This window comes from Spermophilus citellus (assembly GCF_964194105.1).
Source record: "Spermophilus citellus genome assembly, chromosome: 7".
NCBI classification, from domain to species: Eukaryota; Metazoa; Chordata; class Mammalia; order Rodentia; family Sciuridae; genus Spermophilus; species Spermophilus citellus.
Genome location: NC_138188.1, coordinates 162266610 through 162282359, shown reverse-complemented (window position 1 = coordinate 162282359; position 15750 = coordinate 162266610). Strand labels below are relative to the sequence as shown.

Sequence of the window (15750 nt, the reverse complement as noted above, 5' to 3'; positions counted from 1 at the left end):
TCTCTGTGGGCTGTGTAGAAAGGACAGGGCAGGTGGGCAGCGGGCAGCTCTCCTCCTTGGAGGCTCTATTTCCAAGGTTCGAGCCATGGCTGAAATGGAAGGCGGCCTGTGGTCTGCTCATTTGCACGACTCTGTGCCCTTGGCCTTCTGGGGTGCTGCCCTAGGGGAACGCACATCCCTACCACCATTGAGCTCAGATTTGTCCAGTGAGGGAAAGACTGAAGACATGGTTGGCAGGCTTTTCACAAGCTGCCCAGCAGGCCCATCTTTGTGTCCTCCTGGGTCCCCTGGGTCCCTGTGTCCCTGTGCTGTGACTGGTGTTGCTGTCTTATCTGTGTTCACTGCTGTCTTTGACCTGAAGAGGGTGCTAGGGAGTGGCAGAGGAGCACGTCCTGTCCTCAGGCACAGGGGGACCCTCATTCTCTGAGAGGGTGGCTCCTAGCAGTCCACGTCCCCTCAGGTGCACCCTTCCCAGGCTCCAGGCGTCTGTCCTCAGTGCTGCATTTATTACCTCATAAGCGTGGACCTCCCTGGCAGTGGGGTCGTTGGGGCAGGGATGGATGTTGGGACACGGAGCCTGTCCGGGTTCCATGTGTGGGGGTCAGGAGGCGGAGTCCAGACGGCTCTGCCCCAGCTCTGCCCTCACTGAGCACAGGACACTGTGGGCTCAGGGGATGGTTTGAAGTGGGGGTCTCTTTCCATAGCTGAGACAGAGAATGCTGTAGCCCAGCGCAGCATTGTTGTGTCTCAGGGTGCCAGGCCCCCAGATTAGTGAGCCCTCTGCTGAAAGTGGCTTACCTGGGCTGCTCAGCACTGCCATGAAGAAGGCTCCCCTGGGCTGCTCAGCAGGCCCAGGTGTGGGGGTGTCTTTGGTAATTTAATGGAACAACCTACAAATGTGACTCACAAAGTCTCACAGCAGCGGGTCCCTAGCGTACCCATTCCTGAGGATGCATGTTTAGGAAGTGAGTGGAAGGTAACTTGCCCACTGAGGAGTGCGTTGCTGAGTCACCTGCAGTACCAGGTATCACGGAGTCACGGTAGATGAACCAGGTAGAACTCCGAGCACCCTTGGAAACAATGGTGAAAATGCTGCGTGTCACGGGCACACGCGTCCTGCAGGGGGTGCATGAGTGTGCACGTGCAGCAGGCTCCGAAGGGGGCAAAGCTTTCCAGTACTGGGCCACAAAGAAACCGTGCATCGCCTCAAGAGGGACCAGCTTAACCATGAAAGTGATGGCGGGGAAGGGAGGCTGCCTAGTGTCCTCCTGACAGCTTCTCCTGGCCCGGGTGGGCATGGAGCCCACAGAGACATTGCTGTCCCCACTGCCCCCTCCCCTCGGCTCCCAAGCCAGAGGGCTTGTCCTCGTGCCTTTACCTGCTGGGGTGGAAGGGCGGCTGCGTGACCCTGGGTGCGTGTGGTCTTCCCTCCCTAGGTGCCCGCTGGAGCTACCTGAGTGAAGCTACAGATGTCCTGGCCAGCAGGCCTCAACAGCAGGGGGCAGGGGCAGCGTCTGGGGCATCTCGGGCGTCACAGCTGCCTGGGGCCAGCGGGAATGCAGCATCTAGTGGGTAGAGGCCAGGGTGTTACTCTGCATCCCCAGGGCCCAGGGCAGGTGACCCAGCTCAGACGTCAGCCCCGGGAGCACCTGGGTCCATGGTGGCTCCGGTGTAGCAGGCAGGGCCAGCACAGGGGGCAGCAGAGCACAGCGGCTCTTCCTGTGGCCTCAGGGACATGCCTGGCAACACATACTGTGTGGGAATTGGTCAGTGGGCTGGAGCCTGGTGCGTCACTCCGGAGAAAGGAGATGACCCGTGTGTCACACACCTGTGTTACCTGCGTCAGGTCCACTGCACCGCAGCATAGGGAGGAGGGCAGCTCTGCAGGGCTCACTGAGAGGAGCCGGGGCCCTGTACGTGGAGGGAGGGAGGGTGCCACGGGACAGAGATGGCATGGAGCAACTCGGGAGCTGAGGGGTAGGACCTGCTGTTTGATGGGCTACCTTCAAGAAGCGACTAGATTTAGGACCCAGGGCACAGGGTGTGGGTATCGCTGGGGGCTTGGAGAGTGTGGGGAGTGTGTGGGTGTGATTTGTCCACTAAAGGGAGACCTAGAACTAGGAGGCAGTTTGCGGACAGTGGAGACCTCTGAGGCGCCGTGGGGGGCAGGTGGGCTGAGCCTCCAGGAGGAGGGCAGCCCCCTGGGGTCTGTGTGGTACAGGTGGACGAGCTGAGGGCGCAGGCTGGAGGGCTCGAGTTTTGGGAAGGAGGAGGGCTGCGGGGCGCACGCGCTCGCCGTGTGCCCGGCGTGGGGAGGCCCGCGTGCTGGGCAGGCTCCTCCCCCAGCCCTGCCCTTCTCTACCACCAAGACACACGTGAGCCTGGGCCAGGAGTTACTCACCCGGATCCTTGTGTGTGTGTTTGCTCTCCGGACAGATGACAAGACGTTCCAATGTGAGATGTGTTTCAGATTCTTCTCCACCAACAGCAACCTCTCCAAGCACAAGAAGAAGCACGGGGACAAGAAGTTCGCCTGCGAGGTCTGCAGCAAGATGTTCTACCGCAAGGACGTCATGCTGGACCACCAGAGGCGGCACCTGGAAGGTGGGCCCACAGGCACCCGGGAGGGGAGGGCTGGGGCCACGGCGTCGTCCTGCTGCTTCTGTGGAAGCAGTTAGGCAGTGCCCGGAAATGCCCGCTGCCTGCCCCGTGGCTCCTCAGGCCCGGCCAGCACGTAGAGCCCAAGGGGAGGGGTGGTGTTGTGAGTGATCAGAGGAGCCCTGGAGAGACTCCGAGGACCCTCGTGCGTAGGGTTTAAAGGTGTTATAACATGTGTGACAGTACTTCCAGTGGGACAGCAGGTCAGAGGAGCTGGCCGTCAGGCGCCCGGTGGGCTCTCAGCAGAGTGCAGCGCAGAGAGCTGCTGGGCGCTGTTGGGGGGCCACAACCGTCCCTCGTTCCTCACACTCTGTGCCTTCATGGTCACCAGCACAACTGGCCTGGGGCTGTCCGTCCTCACAGAGGGCTCGAAGAGCCAGAGAAGGGCCATCCACAGGGCCAGTCTGGACCCTGGAGGCAGCAGCAGGTGAATGGGACCCAGGGAGCTGGGCTGGGGGCGAGCAGTGGCCCAGCCGCCACAGGCCTAGGAAGAGCCCTCTGCGCCGTGCAGCTGCTGCTGGTTGGGGGACCCCGGGGTGACCCGAGGGCTCCGAGGCCTGTCCCAGGACGTCGGTGTTTTCACTGTTTTCGCTCCGGCAGTCGCGGGGCAGCTGCCCTCGTGAGCTGAGCTCACTGACCCTTGGAGCGTCACGGAGAACCGCAGCCACGCACTTGTGAGGGGGCCGGGGTGAAGCCGCGGCTGCTGTGCTCTGTGAGCACGCCTGTGTCCTCGTGTGCCCCGGGCCCTTACGGCCAAGGCTGGGCTGCAGCCCAGGGGGTCTTCAGCAGGCCCTCCCTGCGCTGCTCCATAGAGACCCGCAGCCGGCCTCCGGGGCGCTTCACAGCTGCGCGGGCTCTCTGCATGGGGACAGTGGCCCCATCCCCAGGTCCATGTCAGGCCGCACCAGACCCTGCTCGACCAGCTCTCAGCAGGGCACAGCCCAGAGCAAGTGCTGGCAGCTGCCTGCCACTGTGGTCCCTGTCAGAGGTCCCTTGTCCCCATGTCCAGGTGGCTGGGCTGCAGCCATAACTCACACCTCACCCAGACCCCTTTTCTGTGGCGTCTGCTCGTGGCCTTGAGGCCATTCCGTGGTGGTGTTTCCTTCATCTAGACCACACCCTGCCTCAGACCCCGGGCGTGGCACCTTTGTGCCCTGGAGCCTTCTGGACTCTGCCTGATGCGTGTGCGCTGGCTCTGCCCGTGGCTCAAGACCCGAGGAGCTAAGGACGTGTTTCTCTCTGGTTGAGAAATGACCTGTTTCACATGAGCTCTGACTTGAATTTCATGTTGTTTTGAACCCCTGGGCTCCAGCTGCTCTCCTGCCCCAGCCTCCCAAATATTGGGACCTCAATTAAATGTCACAGTGCCTCTAAAAGTCTGTTCTGTTTATTCTTTAATACTAGGTATTGAATCCGGGTGTGCTTTACCGTTGAGCTACATCCCCAGCCTTTTTTAATTTTTTATTTTGAGATAGGGTCTTGCTAAGTTGCCTAGGGCCTCACTAAGTTACTAAGGCTGGCCTCAAACTTAAATCCTCCTGCCTCGGCCTCCCAAATTGCTGAGGCATGTGCTACCATACCTGGCAAAAAAGTCTGTTTTAACCCTGGTCTTGAAAACTTTTCCTTAAAACCAGAGATTTTATTACCTGCTGACTTTTTAATTCTGATCCTGATTTGACTGATTTTAATTGGAAGACATGAAAATTAGTATCTTTTTAATAAAAAAAAATGAAAGTCGGCCTGCTTACAGCCATCTGCAGGACTCGCTCGGCCTCGAGCTTTCGGATCAGGTGCTGGCACAAGAGCACCGAAGCTGTGTGCTGAGGCCCAGCGCTGGGTGCCCAAGCTCTGCAGCCTTGTGTGCGAGGCCCTTGCCAGTCCCGCAGGCAGCACAGCACTCTTCCTTCCCCAGGAGCTGCTGTTTGCTGCTGGTGCCCCGGTGTGTAGGCAGCTGGTCCGTCCTCTGAGGGCATTCCTGCCCACTGTCCAGCTGGGAGGGCCGGCCCTGCTCCACCCCACCTGCTCCCTGTGTGCTCACTCTGCCTGGTGGGGGTTTCGGGGATTTCAGGAGTGCGGCGGGTGAAGAGAGAGGACTTGGAGGCTGGCGGGGAAAGCCTGGTGCGCTACAAGAAGGAGCCCTCCGGATGCCCGGTGTGTGGCAAGGTAATGTCTGCGAGGGGCATGAAGCCGTGAGGGCGGGCGCGGCTTCCTGACTAAGGCCCAGGGCTGCCTGGCCCGAGCACCTCGGGGAGTTTTGAGGGCGGCGGCTGCTGCTCGGGTCTAACAGCTGTCCTCTCACCCCACACCTGCCGCTCGGTCTCTGCCACCGAGGATGGGTTTCCAGTGAATGTGCTGAGGCCGCACTTGTTCCTCCGTAGCCCTTCCCCTCTGCCGTGAGCTTCGCCCGCGCTGCTCTGTGGCTCCCAATCCTTGGATCTCATCCTTGTGGTAGGACCTGGCCCCAGGCACCAAAGGAAGTGGGAGGTCACAGAGCTTTATGTGGCCTGTCCTGCTGGTCTCCCCTGCCCAGAAAAGGCAGGCCACCTTTTCTAAGGGAGAGATGAGCCATTCTTGGTGACCACTCCTGAGGCAGGGCTACAGATGACCCTCCATGGTGATGGCTGTGGTTAGCTTTTTGTTGCTGTGACCAAAATACCTGATAAGAACAACTTAGAAGAAGAAAGGTTGGTTTGGGGCTCACAGTTTCAGAGGTCTCAGCCCATAGATGCCAGCTCCACTGCTGGGCCCAGGAGAGGCGGGACATCATGGTGGAAGGGCCCAGTGGAGGAAAGCCGCTCGGTTCTTGGCAGGTTGGGAGCAGAGGGGCTGGGGAAGAGGCCCCCTTCCAGGGCTGCCAGTGACCCCCCCAGCCACGCCCCACTGTCTGCAGTTGCCAGCGGTTCCAGGTTGGGCTGGACTTCTCGGGTCACAGCCTTCACACTGCAGCCGCTTCACCTCTGCACTTCCCTGCATCAGCAGGAGCTTTGGGGACACCTGACATCCAGACAGCAAGTGACAGCCTCCATATGAGCAGTCCCCCCGTGCCCAGAGTGGCTGCTCTGGTGTGACCTGGTGTCTAGGGACGTGCGTCTGCGGCTCAGAACCCATCCTGCGGGCTGCCACCGCCGTGCGGGCTGCCGTGGAGGCACGGCCCATTTCTTGCAGATGAGAACCTGGTTTGGAGAAGGGTGCTGGCGCTTGTGTTGGCCACAATGTCCACTCCCTGGGTGTTGCCGACTGTTCCTCAGAGGACTCGTGTCCTCGCAGCATCCAGGCAGGTGCCGCAGTGGAGCTGCCCAGAAAGGTTCCCACATGGCACTGCTGTCACCCAGTGGTCTTGGGAGTCACCAAGAGGAGGGGGCGTTCCTGGACCTGTCACAGCCACACGGCTCATGTGAAGCACCTGATGCTGGCTCCTGCGGCAGTCACATGCCAGGCGCCCCAGCCCCGGGGACACAGGTCTCTTCACACTGGTGGTCCCTGCCTGCCAGCATGTGGCACCAATGCTAGATCTTTTGACCTTTTCAGGGAAAAATGGAAATCCATGAGATTTTCTGATTTTTTTTTTTTTTAAACCTCAGAGCAAGGCAAAGCTCATGGGACAACTGTGCAGTGTGGCCTCAGGGTCCCCATGAACCTGAACTACAGCAAAGATTTGGTGTCTGGTCCAGAGTGGGAGGTTGCAGAGCTAGGGGACAAGCACAAGCTGGGCAGGCAGGTGCCTCCAGACATCTGCACTGTTACCTACCCACCGGAAACGCCATCCAGGTGGAGACACCCAGCTGCCTGCCTTGTCTACCCCTCCGTCGGTGGGCATAGGGGCTTCCACAGAGGTGACCCTGGGGACGAGTGTGCGATGGACATTACCACACTGGGAATGCCAGGACAGCAGGGATGTGGGGCGAGTGTGCAGGAGCCGCGCACACTCACTGAGGGTTGGCTCCTTCTCTGACATCCACCTTCCCAAAGCTGCACTGTTTCTGACTCGCTAGCCTCTTGGTTGGGACCACGCTAGCAAAACACTTAGTGCCCGTGGAAGCCCTCGAGCAGCTGTAGCCATAGTGAGGACGGGGCTGGGCCCTTTCTGGACTGTGGGCGTGAGCAGGGATCCAAACAGTGGGTCACCCTGCTCCAGTGCCAGGGATGGCGTGCGGTTCTCACACTTGAGTTGTTGGGGCTTAGAGTCTAGGAGAAGTCGCCCTGTGTTTTGTGGGCCGAGGTGACAGTCTGCTCTGTGTGCCGTGGGCATAGCCCTCACCTCCCCACCGTGCGGCCCCTCTGCCCCCAGGTATTCTCCTGCCGCAGCAACATGAACAAGCACCTGCTGACCCACGGCGACAAGAAGTACACCTGTGAGATCTGCGGGCGCAAGTTCTTCCGCGTGGACGTGCTCAGGGACCACATCCACGTCCACTTCAAGGTGTCAGGCATGCGCCAGCTTCCCAGTGACGCACAGAGTGCCAGGCCCTGGGCCAGCATCTTAGCTGCGGTTGTGCTGACAGAGTCGGTGGCGAGGGCCGAGGCTGCTGTCCGCTGTGTCCTTACCTGGTGGGGGGAGCTTTCCAGGGCCTATTGCAGGAGACCAGTCCCAGTCACAAGGGATGTACCGTGGCGGCCTTGCCACCTCGGAGGCCCAATTCCCGGCACCATAACCTTGGGGCTGAGGTTTCAGCACATGAATTTGAGGGGTGCAGACATTCAGACCATCACTGTCCTCCAAAACGATTGTCAGCATGGCCACCGTGAATCTTCAGGCTGACTTCCATGCCTGCATTAGCTAGCGACATGGTCTAGCTGTGGCTTGAAGTGCGGCTCCTCAGTGTGGGCCTGACTGGGGAGAGTAGCATGTGGGTGGTGCTCTGTCCCTCCCTCCTTGGAGGGTGGCCTTGTTGTGATTCAGGCCACAGAAATACTGACCCCAGAGAAAAAGGAGGAAATAGCAGTTGGAACCAAAGGCCCAACAGGCTGGGGAGCGCCCGGGCCAACTTGGGAAGCCTCCATCAGCTCTGCCCTGGGCACGAGGTGGCATTCTCTGGGCCTTGGAGAGGGGGTGAGAAGGCGGGGCAGGAGAGCATGGCACCCCAGGCCGTGAGCGGGTGGCCAGGGGGCCAGCAGGCCCGGGGTCCTCAGACGCAGCAAGGTAGTGCCTCGGGCCTGGCTCATCAGCCTTGCACGTGCCGGGCAGAGCTGGGCACGCGTGAGGCAGGAATGTGGCTTCCCCAGGACATTGCGCTCATGGACGACCACCAGCGGGAGGAGTTCATCGGCAAGATCGGGATCTCCTCAGAGGAGAACGATGACAACTCCGACGAGAGCGCGGATTCGGAGCCCCACAAGTACAGCTGCAAGAGGTGCCAGGTACTCAGGCCAGCCACCCTTGAGACGCCAGGAGGCGACTCCCAGCTGTGTCGCTGCAGGGACCCCAGGGCACCCTTGCGAGCGTGGGAGGGGCCTCTAAATGGCAGGTCTCCCGGGCCCCCGGAGGGGCACTGGGCTCGCAGCCCTGCAGAGCCCAGCACCGGGTGCCCTGCACCTACACAGGCAGTGCTGAGCAGGGTAGGACAGGCGCTGGCCCAGGCAAGGCTCCCTCTGTCCCTCTCCCCGCTCCATCCTGAAGCCCTTCCAGTTCTCCCCTGTGCTCAGAGGAGGCGTCTTAAAGGGAGGCAGCTCACTTCCGGGGACCCCGCCTGAGTTTTTGTCAGCTTGTGCAGGTGACAGCCACCCGGCAGGCACGCCTGCCAGGAATGTGCAGCTCTTGCCAGCCCCTGGGTGTCCTTTGCCCCACACAGTAGGGTCCCTATGGGGCCTGGTGACCTCTGGCGCAGCAGAGGCCCAGAGCCTGGGGTGTCAGCGGTTGGCCTGCCCCGCAGCTCACCTTCGGCCGCGGGAAGGAGTACCTGAAGCACATCATGGAGGTGCACAAGGAGAAGGGCTACGGCTGCAGCACCTGCCACCGGCGCTTCGCCCTCAAGGCCACCTACCACGCCCACATGGTCATCCACCGCGAGAACCTGCCCGACCCCAACGTGCAGAAGTGAGGCTCACAGCTCGCAGCCCCGCAGTGCAGTGGGTGTGGGCAGTGAGACAGGGCAGGGTGCTCGGCCAACAGGCCCCGGCTGCGCCAGGGCTCTGGGTGCCCATCCACCCAGGCCTCACCCTCGCCTCCCCAGTGGGACTTTCGGAGAGAAGTAGCCCAGTTCTCAGCCCAGCTGAAGGACGACATGAAGCCCGTTCCTCCCAGTGATTCGGTTTCCCTGGTGCCAGCCCCGGCTCTGGCACGTGGCATGTGATCAGGGCTGTGTGGCGAGTGAGTGACATGCTGCCTGCAGGCTAGCCTGGTCTCCCAGGGCACCTGTGACCCAGTGCAGATTGGGGGTCAACGCAGCAGACAGCCTCCGCTCTGCCCTGGAGGCCAAGGAGTCATGGGCTTGTCCCCTGGCCTCTCTCCTGGACTGGCCAGTGGTGTCCCCCAACCCCATTTCCTCACAGGGTCAGCCCCTGTGTGTGCCTGTGTCCCTATTGTTTCCTCTGGGGACACCAGTTAGATTGGATCAGGGCCATCCCAGTGACCTCATTTTACCTTCACATCTCCAAAGACCCCATCTCCAAAAACAGTCACTGTCTGAGGGCTGGGGCTGGGGCTACTGCCCGGGGATATGGGCACACGGTTTCGCCCATCATAGAGCTGAAGCATGTGCCACTTTGTCCACACGTGGCACCTTCTGCCTCACTTGTGCCTATAAAGGTGTTAGGAGCGTGCCCTCTCCCTGACGGGCCACTCGAGCTTGTTCCGCGTCCTGAAGCTCCTCTTTGGTTTCAGATACATTCACCCCTGTGAGATCTGTGGGCGGATCTTCAACAGCATTGGGAACTTGGAGCGTCACAAGCTCATCCACACAGGTAGCCTGTTCCCACAGGAGTGGGGCCTGAGCAGGCAGTGCTGGGGTTGCCAAGGCTCTCCCTGCACCTAAGCCTGGCAGCCCCTGGCCTCCCCCGAGTACGTTCTGCTGTCCCCCAGCTTCTCCGATCCCCACCACCCTGTGCTCGTGGCCCAGCCCCCTCCATGTCCAGGGACCCTGGGGCGGTTCTGTGCAGGCTGGGAGAGGTGGCCCATCCCAGCACCACCCTGTGAAATGCTGCCTTGTCTTGCAGGTGTGAAAAGCCACGCCTGCGAGCAGTGCGGGAAGTCCTTCGCCAGAAAGGACATGCTCAAGGAGCACATGCGCGTGCATGACAACATCCGCGAGTACCTGTGCGCCGAGTGTGGGAAAGGTGTGCACCTCGCTCCAGATGGGGCCTCGTGGTCTCACTGCTTTCTCCAAGGAGGTGGGGCAGGAACTGGCAGGTCACAGTGATACGGGTGCCACCGGTGCCCCAGGAGACCCATGGGCTTCAGTGGTGCCCTTAACAAGAAAGGGAAGGCGTGGTGAGTGGTCTGGAGCAGCTGCTTCGTGAGCCAGGAGCTGCGGCGGGAATACAGGCAGCTCGCTGATAAGAAGCCACTAAGGAGACACGCAGGTCGGGAGGGAGGAGGAGAACCTGGGGCATGCTGCAGTTGTGACCCGTTTCTACTAGAAAAATTCAGAGTCCTCCCAAGATGGGGTGGGGTGGTGGTGGGGGTGTCGGGGTCAGGTCATTCTTGGGCCACTCTGGTGATGCCACAGGCTCTGCTGCTGGGCAGCCCATTCAGATGCCAGACAAACCAAGGTTACCTGCTTTGTGATTGGCACGTTCTAGCATTTCATAGTCCGTAAATGGTTTTACTGTTTTCTTTTTTTGGTTTTTACAAAAATTGAACAGAAGAAAACTCAAATGTTAGTAATTCTGTGCACCATATGGACCCTACTAGTACATATGAAAAACACTCCCAGGGTGGCTGTGGAAAAGAATATCACACAGGTTTCTTTACTGAGAAAGCAACAGAGTGGTGCGCACCTAGAGCCCCAGCAACTTTGGGTGCTGAGACAGGAGAACTGCAAATTCGGGGCCAGCCTCATCAACTTAGCAAGATACTCCAATACTTAGCAAGACCCTGTCAAAATAAAAAAATACTAAGTGGCTGGGATCTAGCTCATTTGGTAGAGCGCTTGCATCGCATGCCCAAGGCCCTGGGATCAATCCCCAGCACCACAAAAAATAAAAGGTCTGGGGATGTAGCTCAGTGGTAAAGCACCTATGTATTGGTTCAAGTCCCAGTACCCGTCCTCTCCCCAAGAAAAAAGAAAAAAAGCAGCATGGTACAGATTGGCCATAAGCTCTCCAGCCCCTTCACCTGCTGTCACCTCCCCTTTCCTCTCTAACCCCTCAAAAGTTGAAATTTTTAGAAAATTAGTCAGACCTGGCTGAAGGGGTCCTGCTTCAGGCAGCCAGGAGATGGGAAGGGTCAGCAGTAGACCATCATGGCAAGGGATACCTCCTGGGGACAGAAGGACCACACCAGGTGGAGTCCACGTGCTACTTGGAGGTCTGGTGGGGACCTGTGTGCCAGGGGAGCCCAAGGCAAGAAGTGCATGTGGTCAAAGCCGCAGTTGTAAGTTTTGATATTTGAAACATGGTAAATGCTGTGTTCCCTGATTTCCTTCCTGAATTCCAGGTGGCTTGGGTAGACTGCCATGTTAGTATTTGGGTCCCCACTTTTATGATGGTTTAAAATGACAGATTTGGTATTGTCATTTTGCCCTCTTTTCATTCAATGCAAACACAAGCAAATGTTGTGCTTGCTTGTTCTTTACCTAAAAATTCACCCTAGCGATCTTTCAAATCAAAACAGTTAAATATTGCCTGATTTTTTTTTATATATATTTATTGGGTTTTTAGGTGTAGATGAACACAACACAGTTCCTTTTATTTTTATGTGGTGCTGAGGACCGAACCCGGGTCCCGCCCATGCTAGGCGAGCGCTCTGCCACTGAGCCGCAATCCCAACCCCACCTGATTTCTTTTAAAGCTTAGGGCCCGTGGGACTGGACAGTCTGCCCTGGTGCGTGAGCCAGCCGGGGCATGTGAGCTGCCCGCGGGCCCTTGCTGCTCCTGCTGGGGTTTCAGGCACAACATTGTACACCCAGCTGGTCCTGGGCTGTTTGAGACTGTTCGCTCCCCGACCCGCGCCTTGTTCAGGGGTGCCCCCCTCCCCATGAGCTCCCTCAGATGGGCTGTGTTGACATGCACTAAAGGTAGATGAGGGTGCTTATTTCAGTCATGTGGTGTCCTGGCATCTTGACTAACATTCTGTCAAGATGGGCAGGAAGCCCTAGTCACCCCCCTCCCTCCCTCTCCAACTTGTCCAGTTGGGTCACGGTGGTAAGTCATGGATGTCTACAGCAGCTGGTATCGCGGTTAGTCTCCAGTGGCTCTGGGGTGGTGCCAGTCCTGTGGCTGGTGGAGCCCAGACCTCCGAGGTCCCCGCACAGGCAGGCCGCATCAGGGCGTGGGCAGCTGGAGCGGGCTCTGGAGGGCCCAGCTGGCACAGCCTGGCCTCCTGTGTCCCCAGGCATGAAGACGAAACACGCGCTGCGCCACCACATGAAGCTGCACAAGGGCATCAAGGAGTATGAGTGCAAGGAGTGCCACCGCAAGTTCGCGCAGAAGGTCAACATGCTGAAGCACTACAAGCGGCACACGGGTGAGGCCCGCGCCACCCGCCTCTGCCCCCAGTGGCCCCAGAGGCTCCCCTGTTGTGAGCGCCAGGCCCCACCTGGCTCCGAGCCCACAGGCAGGAGCACCCAGGGCTGGTGGGTCTCTGATAGGTTTGGCCTGTGGTCCCAGGCCGCGTCACCCTCTGGGCACCCTGGAGACTGCAGAGGGCAGAGACGCGCTCACAGTGTAGGAGAGCCCCCTTTCCACATCCTCCCCGCATTTGCTCATGTTCTCGGGGTGACAGCCTTTCCCACTGGCGTGGGGTTCTGTCTCGCTCTAGTTTTGGTTTGGCGTCCCTGTGGCTCGTGACATTGAGCATTTTTGCATACATCTATGTCTGTCAGCACACTCGTCTGTGTTTTAATTGGATGAACTAGTTTTTGGTCAAGTGTTTGAGTTCCTCGTGTATATGGACGCCCACCCTTCGTCAGGTTCCTGTACCAGTGTCTTGAAACATCTGCTGTGTTTTCTAGGAGTTTCAGCTTCAGGTCTTACATTTCGGCTTTGGTTGGAGTTTGACTTGATTTTCGTGCAGGGTGAGAGTTGGGTTGAGTCTTCCCTATCCAGCTTTCCCAGCACCTCTCTCTAATCAGGTTCTTGGCATCTCTGTTCAGAGTCAGTTGGCGTAGACTGTGGGTGTGTTTCTCTCGTGTTTCTGGCTGGTACCTGCTGTCTCTGTGGCTCAGGGCCAGGCCTCCAGCTTTGGTCTTTTGTTCGGGATGGCTTTGGTAGTCTTTCACACTTCCCAATGAAGTTTGGATTCTCTCTTCTAGTTCTAGATTCTCTCTTCAAGTCTGACGTGTCAATGGAGTTGCATTGAACACTTTGGATAGGATGGATATTTTGACAATGTTCATTCCTCCAGTCCATGAACATAGAATGTCTCCGTTTTTTGTGTGTATTCGTTAATTTCTTACATCAGTGTTTGTTAACGTTCTTTGTAGAGTTTTTTCTACTTCATGGTTAAGTGTATTCCTTGGTTTTTGGTTGGTTGGTTGGTTGGTTGGCTTTCTTTTTCTTCTTCTCCCCCCACCTCCTCCCCTCCTCTTCCTCCTCCACCTCTTCCTCCTCCTTCTCCTTCTTGTCATAGCTGCTGTGAATGGGGTTGCTTTCATGGTTTCTGACCAAGTTTGTTGTTGGCTGTACATTTTTCGTGTTGATTTCACACGCTGCATCCTCGCTGAACTCACTCGTCGGTTCTAGAGGTCTTTCAGTGGGTCTTTAGGTTTTCCTGCATAGGATTGTTTGATTTCCTCCTTTCCTGTTGGTGTGCCTTCTGTGTCTCGTTTTGCCTGACCACCCTGGCTGAAACGTCCAGTGCTGTGTTGGATGAGAGCACTGAGAGAGGACACCCTGTTCTTGTTCCTGGTTTTAGAGAAGTGCTTTCGGTTTCCACATTTGGTATGATGTTGGCTGTGGGTTGGTCGCAGGTGGCCTTTATTGTGCTGGGGTAGGGTCCTTTGACACTTAACTTTGCTCAAGGTTTCCATTTTGAAGGGACGTTGAATTCTATCAAATGTCTTTTCTGGTCTATTAAGATGTTTATGTGCTTTTCACCCTTCCTTCCGTTGATGTGACGTATGACACGTATTGATTTGCATGTGTTGAATCGTCCTGCCTCCTTCACACTTGATTGTGGTGAGTGGTCTTTCTGTGTGCTCTGTTGGACAGTAGAGATGACTGTGGTTGGCTGCAGCAGTCCTGTGGTCTCTTGGGCTCGGCGTATTTGTACCCTCCTTGCGTTTGGTCTGGGTTCCTCTGTTACTTTTCTCTCCTCTGTCTCGTGTGCTACCTGGACTCAGTGGGGTGAGTAAACTAACCCCTAAAGCAACTGCCACTGCTTCATACTTGGTGCTGCTCTGCCTCTGTGTTTTCAGACAGGCCTTTCTGCTTTTTATTTTTTAATATAAAATATCGCCCTAGAGGGATATATTTTAAAGCCACAGTTTTCTGGGAGCGAGTTGAGTTTGAGAATGAGGACTTTTTGTTTACCACCTTCTGGCAATTTCCCTCCCCCCAGAGGCAGATGCTAGGCTATGACACGGGCAAGACCTCCTTTATGTTCAGTGCTTCCTGCCTGTGAGACTCAGTGTGCTCTTCCCACAGGGATCAAAGACTTCATGTGTGAGCTGTGTGGGAAGACCTTCAGCGAGAGGAACACCATGGAGACCCACAAGCTCATCCACACAGGTGGGTGGTCTGCAGGAACGCCCTTGGCTACACCAGCTGGTGAGGCTGGCACGGCTGCTCTTAGGCCGGTGTCCCCAGAGTGCTCAGTGCGAGACCCCTGCGACTTGAGCCCAGTATTTATTGGTGGGGCAGCACTGTTGTGGGGCAGACAGGGGCCTTGAGCCGCCCGGTATCTGTGGGGCAGCACTGTGGGGGAGAGGCCTCGTGCTCCCCAGGGCTGACCTGGTGGGCAGCTCTTGCAAGAGGAGCAGTGAGCTGGCAGGCACAGGCTCTCCAGAGTGGGGTCAGGGGAAGGCCCCACGGGTGACCTGCACCTCTCTCTCCTCCTGCCTGTGTACACATATGAGAAGTGGGCAAGCAGTGGACGTGCTCCGTGTGTGACAAGAAGTACGTCACCGAGTACATGCTGCAGAAGCACGTGCAGCTCACCCATGACAAGGTGGAGGCGCAGAGCTGTCAGCTGTGCGGGACCAAGGTGTCCACCCGGGCCTCCATGAGCAGGCACATGCGGCGCAAGCACCCCGAGGTGAGCCTGGTGACCGTCCCCCGCCCTCTGTGGCCTGGGGTGTGCCTCCCCTCTGCAGGACCCCACTGCGGTGCCTGGGTCTGTCTTGCTGGAGACCCTGAGTTCCTGGGGCAGGGCCTGACCATATACCCTTGAGTTGTGCACCTGCGCAGGAGGAGGTGCCGGACGAACGGCCAGGACAGAGGAGGCCCAGGGTAACTCACACCAGTTCTGAACGTTCTCTCCCTGGGGTCACACCAGGCGGACGCCCTGCCCACCCTCTCCCTGCTTCCTCCCATTGAAGTGAATAGTGTGCAAAACAGGAACCGTCAGAGTGCCTGGGTGGGGGCTCAGCCCAGAGGGAGAAACTGGAGAGGTGCAGCCTGGCCCCCCGAAAGCCCTCCTAGAGAAGGTCTGGGGGAGCCCAGCAGCGAGGTACACTTCAAAGAAGAAAATGCAGGTGAATGGTCATCACCTCCTGCAGGGGGAGACTTTCCCACCCAAAGTAGCAGAAGAAGTCAATACACTATTGACTGCACCCACCCGAGGGCCTCTGTAGGTCAGAGAGTGCAGAGGCCAGCGGCAGACGGGTGCGCATTCCTGGTGATGATGCCTCGCAACGAAGCCGGGGGCCACGTGCAGAGGAGAGAGACCCTGAGGGAGGGAATCACGTGGCCCCAGAAGCACAGCACAGCCTCCCCTAGTCCTGAGCTGGAGGGGTGAGCGCAGGTGTCCCCAGCACCTGCTTGAGGCCCAAGGCC

The 15750-nt window shown here is 58.2% G+C and overlaps 1 protein-coding gene across 5 annotated transcripts in view; it reads left to right on the top strand.

The window, feature by feature from the left end:
• The window catches only part of PRDM15 (PR/SET domain 15), a 48763-nt gene that overhangs the window by 23528 nt on the left and 9485 nt on the right, over window positions 1-15750 (top strand). For 3 of the 5 annotated variants that reach the window (XM_081302386.1, XM_081302389.1, XM_081302387.1), the window contains 10 exons: window positions 2437-2604; window positions 4727-4821; window positions 6947-7078; window positions 7882-8016; window positions 8529-8692; window positions 9479-9558; window positions 9811-9930; window positions 12149-12280; window positions 14401-14484; window positions 14835-15010. In XM_081302386.1, coding sequence (XP_081158512.1) covers window positions 2437-2604; window positions 4727-4821; window positions 6947-7078; window positions 7882-8016; window positions 8529-8692; window positions 9479-9558; window positions 9811-9930; window positions 12149-12280; window positions 14401-14484; window positions 14835-15010 — 1286 coding nt within the window. Of the gene's footprint in view, window positions 1-2436; window positions 2605-4726; window positions 4822-6946; window positions 7079-7881; window positions 8017-8528; window positions 8693-9478; window positions 9559-9810; window positions 9931-12127; window positions 12281-14400; window positions 14485-14834; window positions 15011-15750 lie in introns of all 5 variants that reach the window. The other 2 variants (XM_081302385.1, XM_081302388.1) reach the window with 1 other exon arrangement.